Source organism: Mycteria americana, chromosome 4, assembly GCF_035582795.1.
Source record: "Mycteria americana isolate JAX WOST 10 ecotype Jacksonville Zoo and Gardens chromosome 4, USCA_MyAme_1.0, whole genome shotgun sequence".
Lineage (NCBI taxonomy): Eukaryota > Metazoa > Chordata > Aves > Ciconiiformes > Ciconiidae > Mycteria > Mycteria americana.
Genome location: NC_134368.1, coordinates 79110387 through 79127098, shown reverse-complemented (window position 1 = coordinate 79127098; position 16712 = coordinate 79110387). Strand labels below are relative to the sequence as shown.

At 45.4% G+C, this 16712-nt stretch overlaps 1 protein-coding gene across 2 annotated transcripts; it reads right to left on the bottom strand.

Annotated features, from left to right (window-relative positions):
* Positions 1-6632: 6632 nt before the first annotated feature.
* On the bottom strand, positions 6633-16117 carry PCDH18 (protocadherin 18). Of its 2 annotated transcripts, none has more exons than XM_075501059.1 (4): positions 13466-16117; positions 12438-12526; positions 12142-12305; positions 6633-7790 (listed from the first exon to the last, which is right to left on the bottom strand). In XM_075501059.1, exons 1-4 carry the CDS (start codon positions 15968-15970, stop codon positions 7099-7101), a joined length of 3450 nt encoding a protein of 1149 aa, XP_075357174.1. In that variant the 5' UTR covers positions 15971-16117; the 3' UTR covers positions 6633-7098. The 2 variants fall into 2 exon arrangements, with proteins under 2 accessions (XP_075357174.1, XP_075357175.1); XM_075501060.1 differs by having other exon boundaries at positions 12438-12523.
* Positions 16118-16712: the final 595 nt, after the last annotated feature.

Sequence of the window (16712 nt, the reverse complement as noted above, 5' to 3'; positions counted from 1 at the left end):
GGACAAGAGTTTATGTATGACAATTCTTTCTCGCAAAATACAAGTATGTGAAAGTATAGCAGGTACTTTTATCATTACCAGAGCTATGAGAAACCCCGGCTTCAAATCCCTTTCTCTTCCCAGAAAGCTTCAACTTCTTGTCCAAACCACTAGCCTACCATACAATTTCCATTTTTACCGTTGAAGCTGCTGTCTTTGTTTAACATTTAAAACGCATGTTTCCAGCCACAGAGAGAAAAGAAACAAATGGGGGTCGAGGGGTGCCCACCTGGAAGGGCAGACGATTGCTTTCCGGGGCCGTCGCAGCGTGCAGCCCTCTTTTTCCTCTTCCCGTATTTTCTCTGGAGTCCGGTCTCGCCTGCGTGTTCGGATAGGCAAACCTCCGCAGCACTGAGGCCCTGAAATGAGTTAGGCAAGGGATTGCCTGCCCGCCATCATTTAGGCACTCAGGCATTGACAGACTTTGGTGTGACCAGGCGCAGACATTTCCCGCAGCTAAAGAATTTAATGTAGCATTTACATGGGAATATATACAGTCAGTCACCTATATGTCAAGAGTCATTGGCAGTGCTATAAGTCATAGACATAAAATCAATCAACAAGTAGACATCCATGTTTTGAGATTCTACATTTGGGATTTAGATGATAAAAATTATGCTAGATGAACTTATGGTTACTTAAGAGATTTTCTAGCTCTGAACCTTAGTATGCTTAAAAATATCTTTCTTCACAAATATGTGAAGAGAAGTCTCACTCGAATCACGCAGCTTTCTCCTGTGACTTTGTGAACTTCTGAAGCTTACCTGGCATTCATTGTGATCATTACAAGGATAAAAGTCCTTCAGGGAATATCTAGGTTATGTATAAGGGTTGCTGTCGATTCATTATGTAGTGCTTTCTTCTCTTGAATCAGTACTAAACCAAAGTCATACGATGAAACTGAATGCATGGTGATGCTTCAAATGCTTCATGTAAGCTGTAAAACAGTTTGCATGGACATTTCTCACTGGATTTCCCACTGTGCTATTGGGGCAAGTGGTGGGAGAATGTGTGCGCTGGTCAAGTTTCAGCTTAGGTTATTACCCATTTCTGTCAGAGGCTCCCCTGAGTTTTAATTAAACAAGGTATTATTTACCAATCCTGTTGTAAATAGTTTTTACAGTATGGTTTAAACGGTTCCTGTGCGTCCCTTCAGAGAGGGTTAAAAAAAAAAAAGGATTCTGGGATCATTTAAGTGCTCACTCATTTATGGTTCTACAGCTCCAAGGATGTAAAGTGCAACAGGGTTGCTAATGATGAATATTTTTTCTTGATTGAAGTTACAATATAATCACTTCCTTTTTTTTTTATTTGTATAAACTGCGTTACAGAATATGTTGCAGGACAAGTTCTATGTGCAGACAGAGTCTGACCTTGGGATACACTTTCAGGCACAATTTCACTCCCTTCTGTAACAGTCTGCACTGTTGAAAGAAAATGTATGTATACCATAGACTCCTAGGGATGGCAGTTTAGATCCTATGTTAACCTAATGCTCACTAAACAAGAGCACGCTCTTTTTCGCATTTAGTCTTTAAAGCAACTTGGACTAACCTCTACGTGTTGTCCTTCCTGACAAAGTTTAAACATAAGATTTTCTTCACAGCTCCAGCCTTTTTTTACAGCTCGCAGGCAAACTTTGGCTGCTTATCCTAGTCTAGGTGCTGCAGTATGGAAAGTTTATGTTTCATATACGCAGCCGACAATCGAGGTTTTCAAGTCTTCTAATCTTTGGAAACATCTGACATTCTCTGCAGGTTGTAGAGAAGAGGAGGAAATTAAATTTCCTGGCATTTTCTATGAATTTCAATTTTTCATTAAAAAAAGATAGGAAACGGTAAAGGTTAAATATTTTGTGGTAGCTTTTGTTTGCTTTCTATTGCTGTTCTTAAACCAAGTAACTATAAACACGACCAGGGCGTAGAATGCAACAAAGACATTATTGACAGCCACATCCTCCACATCCTCTCAATGTGTTTATCCTAATGGACACCAAAGAGTAAAGTGCGATGCAGCGGTTACAGAAATACTTTAAACACAAATTAAATAAGTGGTCAAACAACCCACTCTCTCTGATCATTATTTCAGTACATTTTTTAGTTTATCCATTTCAGAAGTGACTAAGAAAGAAAACATACATGGAGTCCGGAGAAATACAGTGGTTGAGCATCCATTAATTAAGCTTTGCATTTGTTCAGAAGCCTTACTAATGTCATCTATGGTAGCAAGGACAGAACCACCAGCACGTAGTAATAACCAGGATTTTGGTAGTTAATATTTGCTGACTTTCATGACCTTTTCTGTCATTATCATACCAAGGAGGACAACTTTTTGACTTCAAGGATAAAATGGTGCCAAGCATTTATAGGAGTGCTAGCAACCTAGTGTTCTGGACAGGGTTGGGTGCTCATGTTGGGTGCTTAATGCTCATGTTGGGTGCTTAAAATACACCAACAACCCCTAACCCTCTATGCGTTGTCAAAATGTAGCAAATCCAGATTATTTTTTTTTTTTAATCCGTGTAATATCAGTTTTCCCTGTTCTTGACATAGAAGAGATTTGGTGCTAGGGTTTTTATATATGTGAACACACACATATATATATACATAATCTCTCTCATTTGTAAGGGAAGCCTGAGAAAAAGAGGGACTCTAAACAGAGTAGGATTAAGATAGATTTTTCCCTCATTTACCACAATCTAGAGCTCTTTTAGCAAGCTTCCTATCGATAATAAATGCAGCTCAAACTCCGATGCATTTCAGATATAATCTAAGTAAACGTTTTTGCTCCTGGAGACCGGTCTTATAACTGGTCTCTCTACACCGTAAGATTCTTGCAGCAATGCACATACCAAATACTATTACTGTATGTTGGTACAGAAATCCCCTCTAGGAAAACCTTATGAATTTTATGATATTTGGTTGCCTAGTGCTACCAGAGAAATTCATTGCAATCTCTTTTTGCTAGAAAGCCCCCTCTGCAAACAATGGCTGTTTAAATCGTCGAGACTATCCATGTGACGTGGGCCAGTGGGCATAAACTGATTTAAGGATTTTAAATTTAAAACAGGTTGGTAATCCCTAGTGGATGATGAGACTGTGAAAATGGAGCTTATCGGGCTGCCCTGCAAGTCTGTAGACAACGCAAACTGGTCTGAGCCTGAAGGTCTAATATTTCCTCTTCTAGAAATGGGAAGCAATATCTATCTGCATTTACTTCTGAAGGAGGAATCTGCACCTCTTGAAGGAGAGTTTCATTCTCAGCTGCTGATTTCGTAACAGACAGCGATGTTTTATCCATGACAATAGAAAACTAAAATAATTCCCAAGTTTAACAGCTATTGTCAAACTACCATCTTACACACTTTTAACACAACCGCCAGTCCCCCTGTACACCTCACACACCACGTATGCCCAGGCTGGAATCAAACACCCGTGGTCTCCCAAGCAGGCACGAGTTTTGTCCCGGGAGTTGCTCTGCCCGAGCCTCCCTCTCCCATTCCGCTCCCGTGCAAAGCCAGCGGCAGGGAGGTGCAGCCGGGCACATCAGCCCTCGCCACCCCCTACAGTCACCCAATAAAAGGCTTTGGGTGGGGGGAATTCAGGGATCCAGTGGAGCTTACAACTACACATGAAACATTAGGGCAAGAGAGGGTTTGAGGAATGCGTTAACTAGAGCCAGCTGAAGAGGTAGACACTGGGAATTTCGGTCATGGGCAATGTTATTGGGACACTGTGTACTTTGTAAACACAGAGTACAGCCACGGGCTGTGCAGGATTCGTAGTGAGTAAGACTGACTTCGGGGAAGCAGAGTCAGAGAGCTGAGACGGAAGGAGAATGAGGTGGGGTGAGGGAACCTGGAGAGCAGGACCAAAACTGGATACTGACGAAGAGGGAAACTGAAAGGCGGGGGGATGAGATGAGACGGAAACAACCTAGCTAAGGAGGGAGCCATGCCCTTGCGAGCTTCAGGACTTGGTAGGACTGCTACAGCATCTAGACCGGTTTCAGAGTCGACCTTGCTGATAGAGAGGCAAGACTTGGGATGAGCATGGGGCATGAGATACTGTCACCAAGAGCAGGGCTGCCCCGGGGAGGGGGCAGGAGGCAGGCCAGGAGCTGAGCCCAGTCCCAGCACAGGCAGCACCCTCGCTAGCAACGTGCCTTCCTGCAGTACCTGAATGCAGCCGGCTGAGCCAGGTGCTGGTAACGGGATCCATCGGCAGCCCCCAGCATGGCAAGGTGACAAACCAGGATGAGGGTCTATCCAAGGACTCCTGTCAGCAGCAGCTGGATATGGGGTTGGAGACACTGCTATAAAGTAAGTCCCAGGTCCATCCGGGAAGCAAGGATAGGGACCAACACTCGTACACCAGCTGAATGCCACAGGCTGGGCTTAAATAGGCCCTTGGGGTGAGGGCGAGTGGGAGGGTGGGACTCAGGAGAGGCTGGTTGTGGCCATTAAGGCCTATTAGTGGGAAGGAAGGGGAAAAACAGGGAAGAGGTTTTCAGATATTTAACAAACGAGATGTTATGACTTCTTCCTTTGAGTAACAGAAAGGAAGCGCAATGAGACTGAGGTCTTGCTGGCATTCAAAGGTGCTTTAACAACTCTCCAAAACAGAAGCAGAGCCTCCGCTGTTAGAGGATCTTCTCGTGGCAATGCCGATAAGCCAGTTCCCTGGAACGCGCAAGTCCATTGACAAAATGGCGTTTTGATAGTTTCATCTGCCAGCACAGATACTTGGTTAGAAATCTGAGGTCCTGGGAGTTCTCACCAGCAGAGCTATACTCATGAACTCCTGAAGTGTAAACAAATGGAGAATCTCTCCATTGTTCAGGTGTCAACAAATATCTACACGTCTACAAATGTCACATCTACAGCACTGTGAAACCAATAATGAGATTAAAGTTTCCTTACGCACAGACCAAACAAATAAAGCTTATGCACACAACAAAATTCTGGCTTTTTTAGGTAACATTAAACAGTTCTTTTCTGTATCTACCATTAAAAAATACTCTGTAGGGTACTTTACAAGTGCAATTCTCCAGAATAAAGGTATGTGCCAGTTTTTATGCCCAGGTTCACGTGAATTATTTCAACAGTTTTTTACACTTCTGGTAAAAAATATACCTTATAAAAAAATATGCATCCGCAGCTCTGAAGGAGAGCCTAAAATACCAGTTTTTCTGGCCATCTCTTAATAAGTTAACACTGTCCTGAAATGAGCATCAGGACTCCAGAACCCACCCATGTTTCTCAACTGTAAAATCAGTTTGTTTACTATTACAAAAATGTCCCTGTGCATGACAAGCTAACTAAAAACCTTTTGGAAAAAAAGGAACTAAAGGGACCACATTGACTTTTATCTGAGGCATATTAGTTACTGTCCTGGGTTTGGCCGGGATAGAGTTAATTTTCTTCCTAGTAGCTGGTATAGTGCTGTGTTTGGGATTTTAGGATGAGAATAATGTTGATCACACAGGGATGTTTTAGTTGTGGCTGAGCAGTGCTTACACTGGTCAAGGACTTTGCAGCTTCCCCTGCTCTGCCGGGGGCACAAGAAGCTGGGAGGGGACACAGCCAGGACAGCTGACCCCAACTGCCCAAAGGGCTGTTCCATACCATATGGCCTCATGCTCAGTATAGAAACTGGGGGAGTTGGCCGGGGGGCAGCGATCGCTGCTCGGGGACGGGCTGGGCATCGGTCAGCGGGTGGTGAGCAGCTGTATCACTGGTTTGGGTTTTTTTCCTCCCTTGAGTTTTGTTCCTCTCTCTCTCGTTTTCCTTCTCATTACAATTCATTATTGTTATTACTATTATTTTGTTCCCATTATTAAACTGTTCTTATCCCAACCCACGAGTTTTCTTACTTTTGCTCTTCCGATTCTCTCCCCCATCCCAGCGGGGGGGAGGGAGCGAGCGGCTGCGCGGGGCTTAGGGGGCTAAACCACGACAGTTACGTCCCCCCCCGCTGGTGACGGCACCCCGGTATAATCCCTGTTGTCATTGAGCTCGCTTCAGTACCAGGAGAAGCCCCGCTACGGAAGGGTGGGATTCAGCGAGAGCCAACGTACCTGCAGGATAGCTCTTTCCTAGGAATTGCAAGTATTTCTGTACTACTTTGCAGATACAGATAGGCACACTTACCACAGAGGCAAAATATAGCTATAATCAGCTGCTTTCCTGGGAGAGGCAACATTCCTTTTATTTTGGTGTCATTTACAAGGATAAAGCAATCAATTGCAATTTTTTATTTACATAAATCAAGAATTCAGCTTGAGGTCAGAAAAGCTGATTTTATTGCTGTCTTTCAAGTATACACGGATCACTTCAACTGGCTTTGCAGTGTAACAACGGCAGAACAAATTCACCTTTTTTTCCAGAGATAACATTGGAAGTCCCATCACTGAATTCCATGATCTGTTCACTTCGGAAAACACTTACTTGTAAAAGAGCGGAAGACCCCAGCCTGCAATAATCCATTAATTAAATGGGAAAATGACTCTATAGACCAAAAGCATCAAAAGAAAAAGGACATTTTAGGTTTCATGGGAGTTGACAGTTCTTTATTATAAGAATGAAACATTGCAACAAGGTGTTGGATCATTTATTGAAACTAATGTTTGCATAACTCTTCAGTGGTTTGAATTCGTATTTGTAGCATTTGAGACGTAAAAGAAATAATAAGGGAAAGCAATATCCCTCTTTTTATTTTAACATGCTTGTGTGGCAGGAATGCTGAAGTTTGACAAGGGTGGTACCACCTATATACATTTAGGAAAACATGCTTGCTGTGGGTGTACAAAAATAAAATTTATTTGTTAAATTACACATAAATATAAGGTACAAATGTATTTTTAAAATACAGATAAAGATAATCACACTTGCATTGTGTACATATGAAAATACAGTATTTTAATATTCAACATACACAGACACATTTATGATAAATGCAACTAGTTGGCAATGCCAGTTCTTTTCAGTCTGTTTTTCGTTCTTTATTTTTTTTCCCTGCCAGTTTTCCATAAATATGGAAAAATAGGCTTTTGAAACAATTAGTTCTGCCGGACATCTTGCAGCAGCTTGTTAATTTCTGCCACCAGCTCGCTGGCATCCATGAGTTCGTGTTTACCATCACTGAGGTGGTTGAGCACGTTGTCAAAATCATCTTCTTCATAATTCTCTGGGATCTCCTCCATGGCTGGCAGCCATTTAGAGGAAGGCTGCGCGCTCGAGTGAGTCCCCAGAGCGGGCCCGTTGTTGGCAGGATTTTGGAAATGCGTGCTGGCTGCCCAGGCTGCCACCCCCTGTGGATAATTCACAGTCTTGGCTGGCAAATGTCCCTTCCTGCGCTCCAACGAGTTGGAGCGATCCATCTCATTGCACTCCGCGTAGGCATCCAGCGAGGGAGGCAGCAGGCGCTGGAAGACGCTGCTCATTTCGGAGAGGAGAGAGGAGGTACAGGTGTCCCCTGCCTCCTCCTCGCTCTGGCAGTCTTTACCGAACGTCGAAAAGCTCTTCTTCTTCTCGCCGGCATCAGCAGGCTGTGGATCTTCCTCGAGGCCCTGCTGCTGCTGCTGCTGCTGCTGCTGCTGCTGCTGCTGCAGCTGCAGCTGGGGCGACTGGAACTCCTCCCCAGGGATGAACATGTTACTTCTGTAATCGGAGGAGGGAGAGGGCAACGGCGGCATCCAGCACTGGTCGGAGTGCCCCAGAACCCTGCACTCCTCCGTGCACAGCCGCATTGCTGCAAGAGAGAAAAAGAGGAGAGTGAGCGTCCCCCTCCTGTTGCAGATATCCCTCACATGCGCAGGGACTAACACAAGGACTGAACTTGTCCAAAGATGTTCAAATCCTTGGACAAATCAAATCATTTGAATCTTTGGTTCAAATCAAAGACGTTTGGGTTCGCTTCCTGCGTGCGGGAAGGTGGCAAATACCAGTGGCCTGGATCTAAACGTACTTCCATTTCCGAATGGTCTCAAAAAATGAGACAGATAAACGCAGAACATGTAAGACAGTAATGCGATCTCTTAACTAGAGATCTCTTTACTAAACATGTAAATCCCAGGTGGAAAAGAAGCACTCATGACTTAAAGCCATTCATTCCCTTCGTACAGCGCTGTTTCATTAAAAAAACCCACAAAATAAAACAAAGGTGTTTCTACCTCCAAGCATTTACTTAAGTTTTAGTGAAGTCTTCCACGTGCAGCGAGAGAAGCATATCAGAGTAATAAAGTGGGAATAAATGGAGAGGGGAAATAAAGAAGAGAGAACAGTAACGTGCAGAGGGATCTCCCTCTTCATTAGCACACCTCCCCTGGGCCTGACAGCCAGGTGTATACCCAACACGGGGGATCCACTGCCATACCACCTTCTCAACTGAACCAGTTAAATCTGAATCCAGTATCAGAACACCTAGGGCTTAATTCACCCCCCGTGTGACTCCAGTGTTCACACTGGATTTACTCTGAGGTGCACTTGCAGCTCTGTAGCTGCGGTTACGGGACCGTGCCGGCGCAGGCGTTGGCACAAGGAGGGCTCTCACCCCCCAGGCAGGCATCCCGGCCAGCCCGGAGGGCTGGAGAGCAGAAGACAACGGAGCCGCTCCGGAGCCACAACGGAGCAGCTGCTTGGTTTCAGCGGTGTCTCTCAGGGAGAAGCAATACGATGGGGCAAGCGGCCGCATCCCTGGGAGTTACGCTGGTCTGAACCGGCCCACGGAGGGGCACTGCAAGAGTCCTCCGCGAACACCTGGAGAGCTCTGGGAATGGCCCCTGGAAGCGGAGGGAGGCAAAGCTCTGTCTGACAGGCCTGCAAAGGGAGACGTGCCAGGAGAGAGGCCAAGCTGTCCTCTCCAGAGGGAGCCGACTCTGTAGGACACGAAGCCATGGTGCCTGGGTGCCTGGCAGACCTGCTGGGAAAGACCTCGGCGCCGCAGGGGCCACTGACTTGAATTTGAGCCACGTACTTCAAAAGAAAGTTTTCAGAAATGCCAGACTCTTTGCATTATGCACATTTTGACCGTAAGAAGCTTCTGCCCTAATTCTCTATCAATTAATGGTTAGATTAGCCCACGCAGCACAGAGTTTCCTTTTCTTTCTCTCTTTATATATTGAATACATAACAAACGTTTGCAGTTACGCCCTGTAAGTTTTCCTCGCTTTCTCATCACATTTCCCATCTGGCTCTAGGTCTACTCAGTTTATCAAAAAATCTCTTTGCCATGGCGTAAGCAGAACTGAACAGAGTATTTCAGCTTAGGACGTACCAGTGATTGATAAAGTCCTACTCTCATCCTGTCAGCATTATTTATCTCTGCGCTTTACACAGCCTATCATATCGTTTGCTTTCCTAATGCCCTTTCCATTCCTCTGAGTATAAACTTTCTCTGTGTCTTACATGTGAGAGTATGAATTTCTTCACGAATACAGGCTCAGGCTGCAGGCTGGATATTGCACAAGCTATTGCAAATGGCTTGCTGATCAGTGAGCTTCAAACAAAAAAAGCGACCTAAAAAATATCAGTGGTTGAAGTTTTGATAGGAGTGACTGAAATGCCTTCAAGTGCTTTGTTCCCACGTATGAAAAGCACATGTGTGCTGTTTTACAGAAAATGCCTATGAGTTACAAAGGAGAAAAGATTTCTAAGTGATCCGTGGAGCCTCAACAAGCTCTCAACTCATCCAGAAGGTGAGAATTACTCTTCTAATTAAGAAGACTCCTGTAAACTAATGGGAGACTTTCAATGGTCTATTATTTCATTAGTAGTGAGGGTTGTCTTGTTGTGACTTTTGTTACTGATGTTATCAGGATTGGGTTTGGTATAAAATAATAAATTCTGACATTCCTGAACATAAGATCGAAAGATACTCCGAGAAAATTGAATGGTGTCACAGTCTGTCCTTAAATCAGCAATAAATTAAAAAAAAACAGACGCACAACAGCTTTTGTTGTTGTTGTTGTGGGTTTTTTTGCCAGACCTTAAAGCTTATTGGTGAGGATTTGAAAAGTGAGAGAGAAAGAAACAAGTCCTTCAAGGACAGTTATTGAACTTTCTGATCGTGTCATTTTTGAAGGTTCAAGGGACTGGCTCCATTCCTTTCCAGTTCCACCTTAAAGGGACAAACTGAAAGGACTTTCTCACAGCATTTAGCCTGTGTCCAGACTGACAATGCAGAAACCTTTCAAAATGGAGAACAGGAAACCTCCAGGAAGTTTTCTTTTCCTTTTTATTTGTTCAGATTTCAGATGAATCCAGGTCTCATCTGAACAGGTTCAGCACGCTCATCTGACGCATTAAGACCACGCACAGCGGCAAACGGACAGCTGGGTGAGATTAAATGCCCGTCTTGAGAGCCCAACCCAGTTCTGTCTGTACTCAGCCGGAGCTTTCCTTGCTTTGAATGTGATTAGCGTTGGGCAAAGGCCGGGCACTTTTGGAAATCCTACCCTTTGGCTTCCTGTTTAGAGACCGAATTGCGAGAGCGGAAAACAAGTCGTGGGTATTTCAGCCAGCCGAGAGGGTAACCGCTCCCGCCTGCTGGCAGCCCCCGGCGGCCCACCGGGAAGGGGACAGCTCTTCTTGCCAGCAGTGGGGCTGGGTGCCAGTGCAAACACCAGTGCACTTGAAGTTCCCCTGGCAACTGAGAGCTCCGGCAGATCCCTCCCTGCCTCCTTGCCAACCGCAGGAGGGAATGAGACATGCCTCATATTAGTTGGCAGAGGAGTAAGTAGGAGAAGCTGGGGGAGATGAGGATAAAGAACACATTAGGACCCCACATTTTGGTTAAGGATTCTGAAAAAATAGTAACTTTTCAAGGTCTCTGGTTTTCAAACACTGGGTACATAAGCCTAAGTCGAGGAGCTAGGTGAATGCCCGGGTAGGTGATACAAGATGTAGTCTGGAGCAAAACACCCAAAGAAAATTTTGAAGTTAAGATATATAAGAAGAACAAATTAAACTTTTGGGGGTTGCCCTTGCCTAGCATAACAGCTTATTCCTCGGGGTAAAACACACCACGGTCAGGTACCATCCCCTCAGCGGTGTTTTCCGTGGCAGCAGAGGGAAGGAGCTGGGGCACCGCGGCTCCTCTCCTCCCGCCCTGGGCAATATGGGGGGGTCACTTCAGGAGGGAATATGTGCTGCACTGCCCCACAAAGCAATGTGCCCCCATGTATAAAACGACTTTACTAAACTTTTTAAGTTTACACTCTTGGCTCAGTGAACCACACTTTAATTATCTGGCCCTGTCGGTTATACAGAGAAAACTAAATATGATCTGAAATAAGTACAAGATCGAGGATACAATCAGTGGCTGTATAATTATTAAAGTAATTACAAAATTCTCGTATCTGTACTTAGCGTGATTTCCCATAGCCTCTCTTATTCAGCTTACAACTGGGCATAAAAGTGGTACTTCATACACATTAATAGGTACGTGTGTTTTTATCTTACTTTCGCTCGCCCTTTTCTAGCTTTTTTCTTTTCTGCCCTCTGCCCCTGAATTGCACGTCTTAAGCCCTTTCTTCTAGAAATTAAGGTTGCAAGATTTAAAATCTGGGACATATTTAGATCCTTCTCTTGCCACTCAGGTTCATTTTTCAGTGGGAAAAAGTACACTTTTCTTTCTTCTCCATCCATGTTTCTAGACCACTTTCACAATCCACTTCTGAATGGTAGAAGTTTGTATCATATGGATCAAACCCACTGTGGAAAATGTATCTCCCAAATTATAGTTCAGTGTATTTTTAACAAACCACAACTGCCTGGCTTTGCAAAAACATCCACCCAGTCATTAAAAGTCTAAGGACATGGAGCAGATCGTGCTTTTGGGGGGAATTTGGAGCCAGCTCATGATGATGTGAATAACAGAAAAAAAGTAGGCATTGCTCTGGGCAGATTTTCAGTTGTGTCTGAGTTTCATTTTACTAGATATGTGAAGGCTTCAGCTCAGTATTTATCATGAAGCAGAGTAAAAAGGAAGGAAACACAGGACTTGAAAGCTAAAGAATTTCTGCATTTTCAGTAGTAGCTTTATCAAAGTGACAGCCAGGCAGCACTGTAAATAAACTGTTCAGCTTCCATTGTGCTCTTACCTGCAGGAATTCTCCCATCTGTAAGGAAAAGGTCACTGAATCCTTCCCCAAGAAGTCTGTCAATTGGAGACTCTCTCCCCAAATCATAATCACTGTCTCCAGCTTCACTATCACCCCGGCCACTGTCTTTCAAGCTGAATTTATCCATATCTTGTAGGGCATACCTGTGAAGAGAATTGTGGTGATGGAATTAAATTCTCTCACGTACGTTATGTTCCACTGTTTGATTAAAAATACATGTCTACATTTTCTGATACATGTACATGCATATGTAGCAGAACAGTCCAGATCCTCACCTGTAGCTTCTGGAATACTTGTTTCCTCGAAAACTTGGCCTTGGTTGATATTGGCCCTGGTGAAGCATCGAGAGAAGCTGAGAAACCTGCTAAAGAAAAGGTGAAAAGACTGATTCCTTGAAATGAAAGCTCAAATTCCTAGTTGTAAAACCGCTAATTCGCTTCTCAGGTTTGTTTGTTGGGCGGGTTTTTTTTTTCCTTTAAAGTTTAATTAAATCAAATTCCTGTACATATATAATGCAGTACCACAGACTATTTTGTAGTATAGTGTCTGCCACAGGAAACATCTGAGGCCCTTGTACAATGAGGAAATGCACTGCTGTTCGTTAGCCTCTGAACTCATAATAACTAATTCATTAACAAGTAAAACAAGTAATTAAACAGAGGTGGAGTTTTGTTTTAACAGATTAGAATCAACTCCTCACCATTCCAGGATCCTAATTCAAAATAAAATGTCATTGCTCTACACGTGAAGAGTTACCAGGACACAGCTCTCATTTAAGCCATGACATAGCATTTGCAGTAAAGACTGAGATGGGTAGTCTCAAAGTTTGAGATACTGCGATCATATATTACAACAGCTGTGCTTAAACTGTGTCAGTCTTTAACCACTCAGGTCTCCATCCCCATAAACGAAAGAATTTCCTGTATTGTTTCGCTGTATAAATACTCTGGCACTCTTTCTTAAACAGAGCTATACAGAGGGAAAGGGAAGGCAAGGGAGAAAGCAAGCAGTAAACCAGAGCAGAGTACTGTCTATGTTACACTCCATTGTTTCGACCTTACAGGGAAGAACCAAGAAATAATGCTATTAATAATAGGTTTAGTCTTGTTCCCCATGGTAATGGATTCAGCTGATATTGGAGTAAAACTGCAAAGCTGTGACATCTAAAGAGAAACCTGTAACACGTTCTCGTTAGGCATAGACCTAAGTGCCTACTGCTCTCCCAGGCTGCATGCAGAGAACCGCCACGCTCCCAAGTGAATGCATGAGTGAACGGATGTGCAAAGCGAGGTATGGACCTTACCTCAACAGCCGGAGTAGCATGGGTGAGTTCCAGTGAGAAATTTTCTGGCACGTGGTTAGAAGAGATTGTCACCAGGCTGTTCAGCGACTGGTGGCTGTGGTGGCTCTGCCGGCTGCTCATTTGTCCCCTTTCCAGGGTCGGAGATGAAGACGGAGAAGCTCTGTGGTGAGATCTGATGGGTAAAGTGCCATTAACCGTTGGCACCAATGTAATGTCCCCTTTGTGGATCTGTCTTGAGGGTCGTTTTGGGTGGTGCTGGTATGTCGATTCCGCCACGCGACAGTTGTAGGACCTGGTGTCCTTTTTCTCTCGATTACATCTTGTAGCAAAGATAACCATAATGACCAACAACACGGCACATATTGATCCTAAGGATATAATGGTGATCATGGAGACATCCAGGGAGGGCTGGCTTACCAAAGTTGCTTCTGTGCTTGAAAATGAATAAACATACTCAAAAACAGTACATTTCAGAAGTGCTTTAGTACTAAGCTGAGGACTGCCTTTATCCTGGACTATCACAAAAAACTCCCATTGTTTTGCTGGAACTGATTCAACACTCACATTGATAGAGATGTCACAAGTTTTGGGATCCACCACAAAGATGCTGTTCTCCTTGTCAGCTGCTATGGAGCAGCTGAGTTCAGAGTTCATACCAGAGTCTCTATCTGTAGCCCTTATCCTGGTGACAAGAAAGCCAATTCCAGCATCTTTAGGGATTGAGATTTCTGCCGTGCTGTTGCGCAGCGCTGGCCCCACAATGACAGGAGCGTTGTCGTTTTCGTCAATGATGGTTAGTACAACCGTGGTATTGCTAACGAGCTGCTGACTCCCTCCATCCCTAGCTTGAACCATAAAGGCAATTTGATTTACTTCTTCGTGATCAAAGGTTCGCAGGGCATAGATCGCCCCGTTGGAGGGGTCGATGGTCACATAGGTGGTTATAGAACTTCCCAAAACATAGCTCTCCAAAATAGTGTAGGTCACCTGCCCGTTGTCGCCTAGATCTGGGTCCGTGGCTGTGACTGATGTGATGTACGCTCCCGGAGAGTTATTTTCCAAGATAACAACTTCGTATCTGTTTGTCTGGAAGCGGGGCGGGTTGTCATTTTCATCACTGATTTGGACAGTAAAGTGTTTCACTGTGGAGAGACTCGGCGTTCCCTTGTCCTCCGCTATTACAGTCAAGCTGTATTCAGACCTCTTTTCCCTATCTAGAGTGGCATTAGTCAAGATTAAATAGTTATTTTCATAAGTCTTTTGAAGTTTAAAGTGGCCATGTCCGTGGAGCTTGCAAACTATCTCTCCATTCACGCCGGAGTCCTTGTCTTGCACTCTGACCAGGGCAACAAAAGTGTCCAGGGGTGACCCTTCAGAAATGTAAGCTACCTCTTCCTTCTCCGGGGACATCAGGTTTAAGTTAATTTCAGGTCTGTTGTCATTCACATCCACAATTTTAATTATAATTTTGCAGTGAGCCGGAATAGAATTCGGCCCCAAATCTTGAGCCTGAGCATCAATTTCATAGGATTTGGTTACTTCATAGTCCACTTGCTTCAGGAGGGTCAGATGTCCTTTTTCTGAATCTATCTTAAAAGTCTCTATAATTTTGGCGGACACATGACTACTGAAAGAGTACACGACTTTACCGTTAGCGCCCTCATCTGGATCAGTAGCATTGAGGTCTATGAGCAAAGTCCCAACCGGTGAATTTTCTAAGAGGTGGATTATATACGACTGCTGCTCGAAAACAGGGCTGTTGTCATTGGAATCAGAAATGCTTATTTTCAGGAGGGAGGATCCAGATCTCTGAGGCACCCCTTTATCTGAAGCAGTGAGTTGGAGTTCGTAACTGGACTTCAGCTCCCGGTCCAGCTCTCTAACCACGATCAGCTCTGCGTACTTAGCACCATCAGTCCTGGTTCTCACCTCAATACTAAAAAAATCGTTTGCTGACAGGGAGTAAGTGTGGAGGGAGTTGTCCCCTACATCTGGATCAAAAGCGCTGTCCAAAGGGATCCGGGTTCCTACAGCTGCGCTCTCTGATATTTCGATAGGGATAAGGGCTCTGGAAAACTGGGGAGAGTTGTCATTAATATCCAGCACTTCAACTTCAACATGGAAAAGCTGCAGATGTTCGGTGGGCAGAGTGATCACGTCAAACTCTATGGAGCAGTTTAAGTTTTTCTGGCAGAGTTGTTCCCGGTCAATTTTAGCTCCTATGCTGATTTCTCCGTTATCCTCGCGGACTACAAGCAAGGGAGAATTCCCCCTCTGCATGGCTCGAAAACGAACCGAGGAAGGGTTCGGCATTTTTAATAAAACATCAGCTACATCCTCCGATAGTCTTGCAATTACCAATCCAACTCTCTGCTCCTCATAAATCCTGTATTTCAAATTCTTGCCCAGCACAGCCTTATTGAAAGATACTATCATCAGTGCAAAAATGAATATAAAGTGCATTTTACTGCCGAGTCGGTGCATTCGTAAGTTTTTGCAATTCATTTCTCCAAGCAAGTTAAAAAGCAATTATTTCGACTTCCTCCGGTACCTTAAGCCCGGCGCGCATCTGGTCCTTTAAAACTTGAAAACGCCTCTGCTAGTCAGCCGAGTATTAATATCTTACCGCATCAGGAAAGTTTGGGGTTTGTATACACACCGTGCCAGGACATCCAGGTACAATCTGTACGCGATCCACGCTTTCTCATTTGCCTCCCCGCTCCTCTGCCAGCACGAACCGTGCCGGGGCAGCCCGCTCCTCTCCCGCCGCGACCATCCAGGCACCGCCGGGAAGCCGGCGGGATCCGCAGCCGATCCTCCGGCGGAGCTCCTCTTCTCCCCTCCCTCCCCGCGCCCCGCTCGCCGCCAGACTCACCGCCCTCGCCCGCCGCCTCCAGCCTCAAGCCCCCGCAGCTCCCCCCCGGCCCCGGCCCCAGCCCCAGCCCCAGCCCCAGCCCCAGCCCCAGCCGCGGCCCGGCCTGCGCTCGGCCCCTCCAGCCAATCAGCCCGCCGCCCCGACGGGGACAGCGCGGCCGCCCCGCAGCCCAGCGCGCCGGGCCGGGCGGGGGCGGGGGGGGGGGGGGGGCGGCTCCTCCGCCAGCCCCGCTCGCCGCCCGGGTGCCGCCGCCGAAGGGGGAGGGGGCACGCAAATGGCTCACGGGCAACTTTCAATCGGCTCCCCCCCCCCCCCCCCCCCCCGCGTTTTCGGGGCACTTTGGAGCCGGGTTTTGTGGTTTTAATGCCTCCC

What these genes read in the sequence shown, in the direction of transcription:
- PCDH18 (XM_075501059.1), bottom strand. Translation starts at nt 15,970, where the DNA reads ATGAATTGCAAAAACTTACGAATGCACCGACTCGGCAGTAAAATGCAC. An exon ending in ATGCTACTCCGGCTGTTGAG is followed by an intron (nt 12,527 to 13,465) that starts GTAAGGTCCATA and finishes CCTTTTCTTTAG; the next exon opens with CAGGTTTCTCAGCTTCTCTC. An exon ending in AAGTATTCCAGAAGCTACAG is followed by an intron (nt 12,306 to 12,437) that starts GTGAGGATCTGG and finishes TTCTCTTCACAG; the next exon opens with GTATGCCCTACAAGATATGG.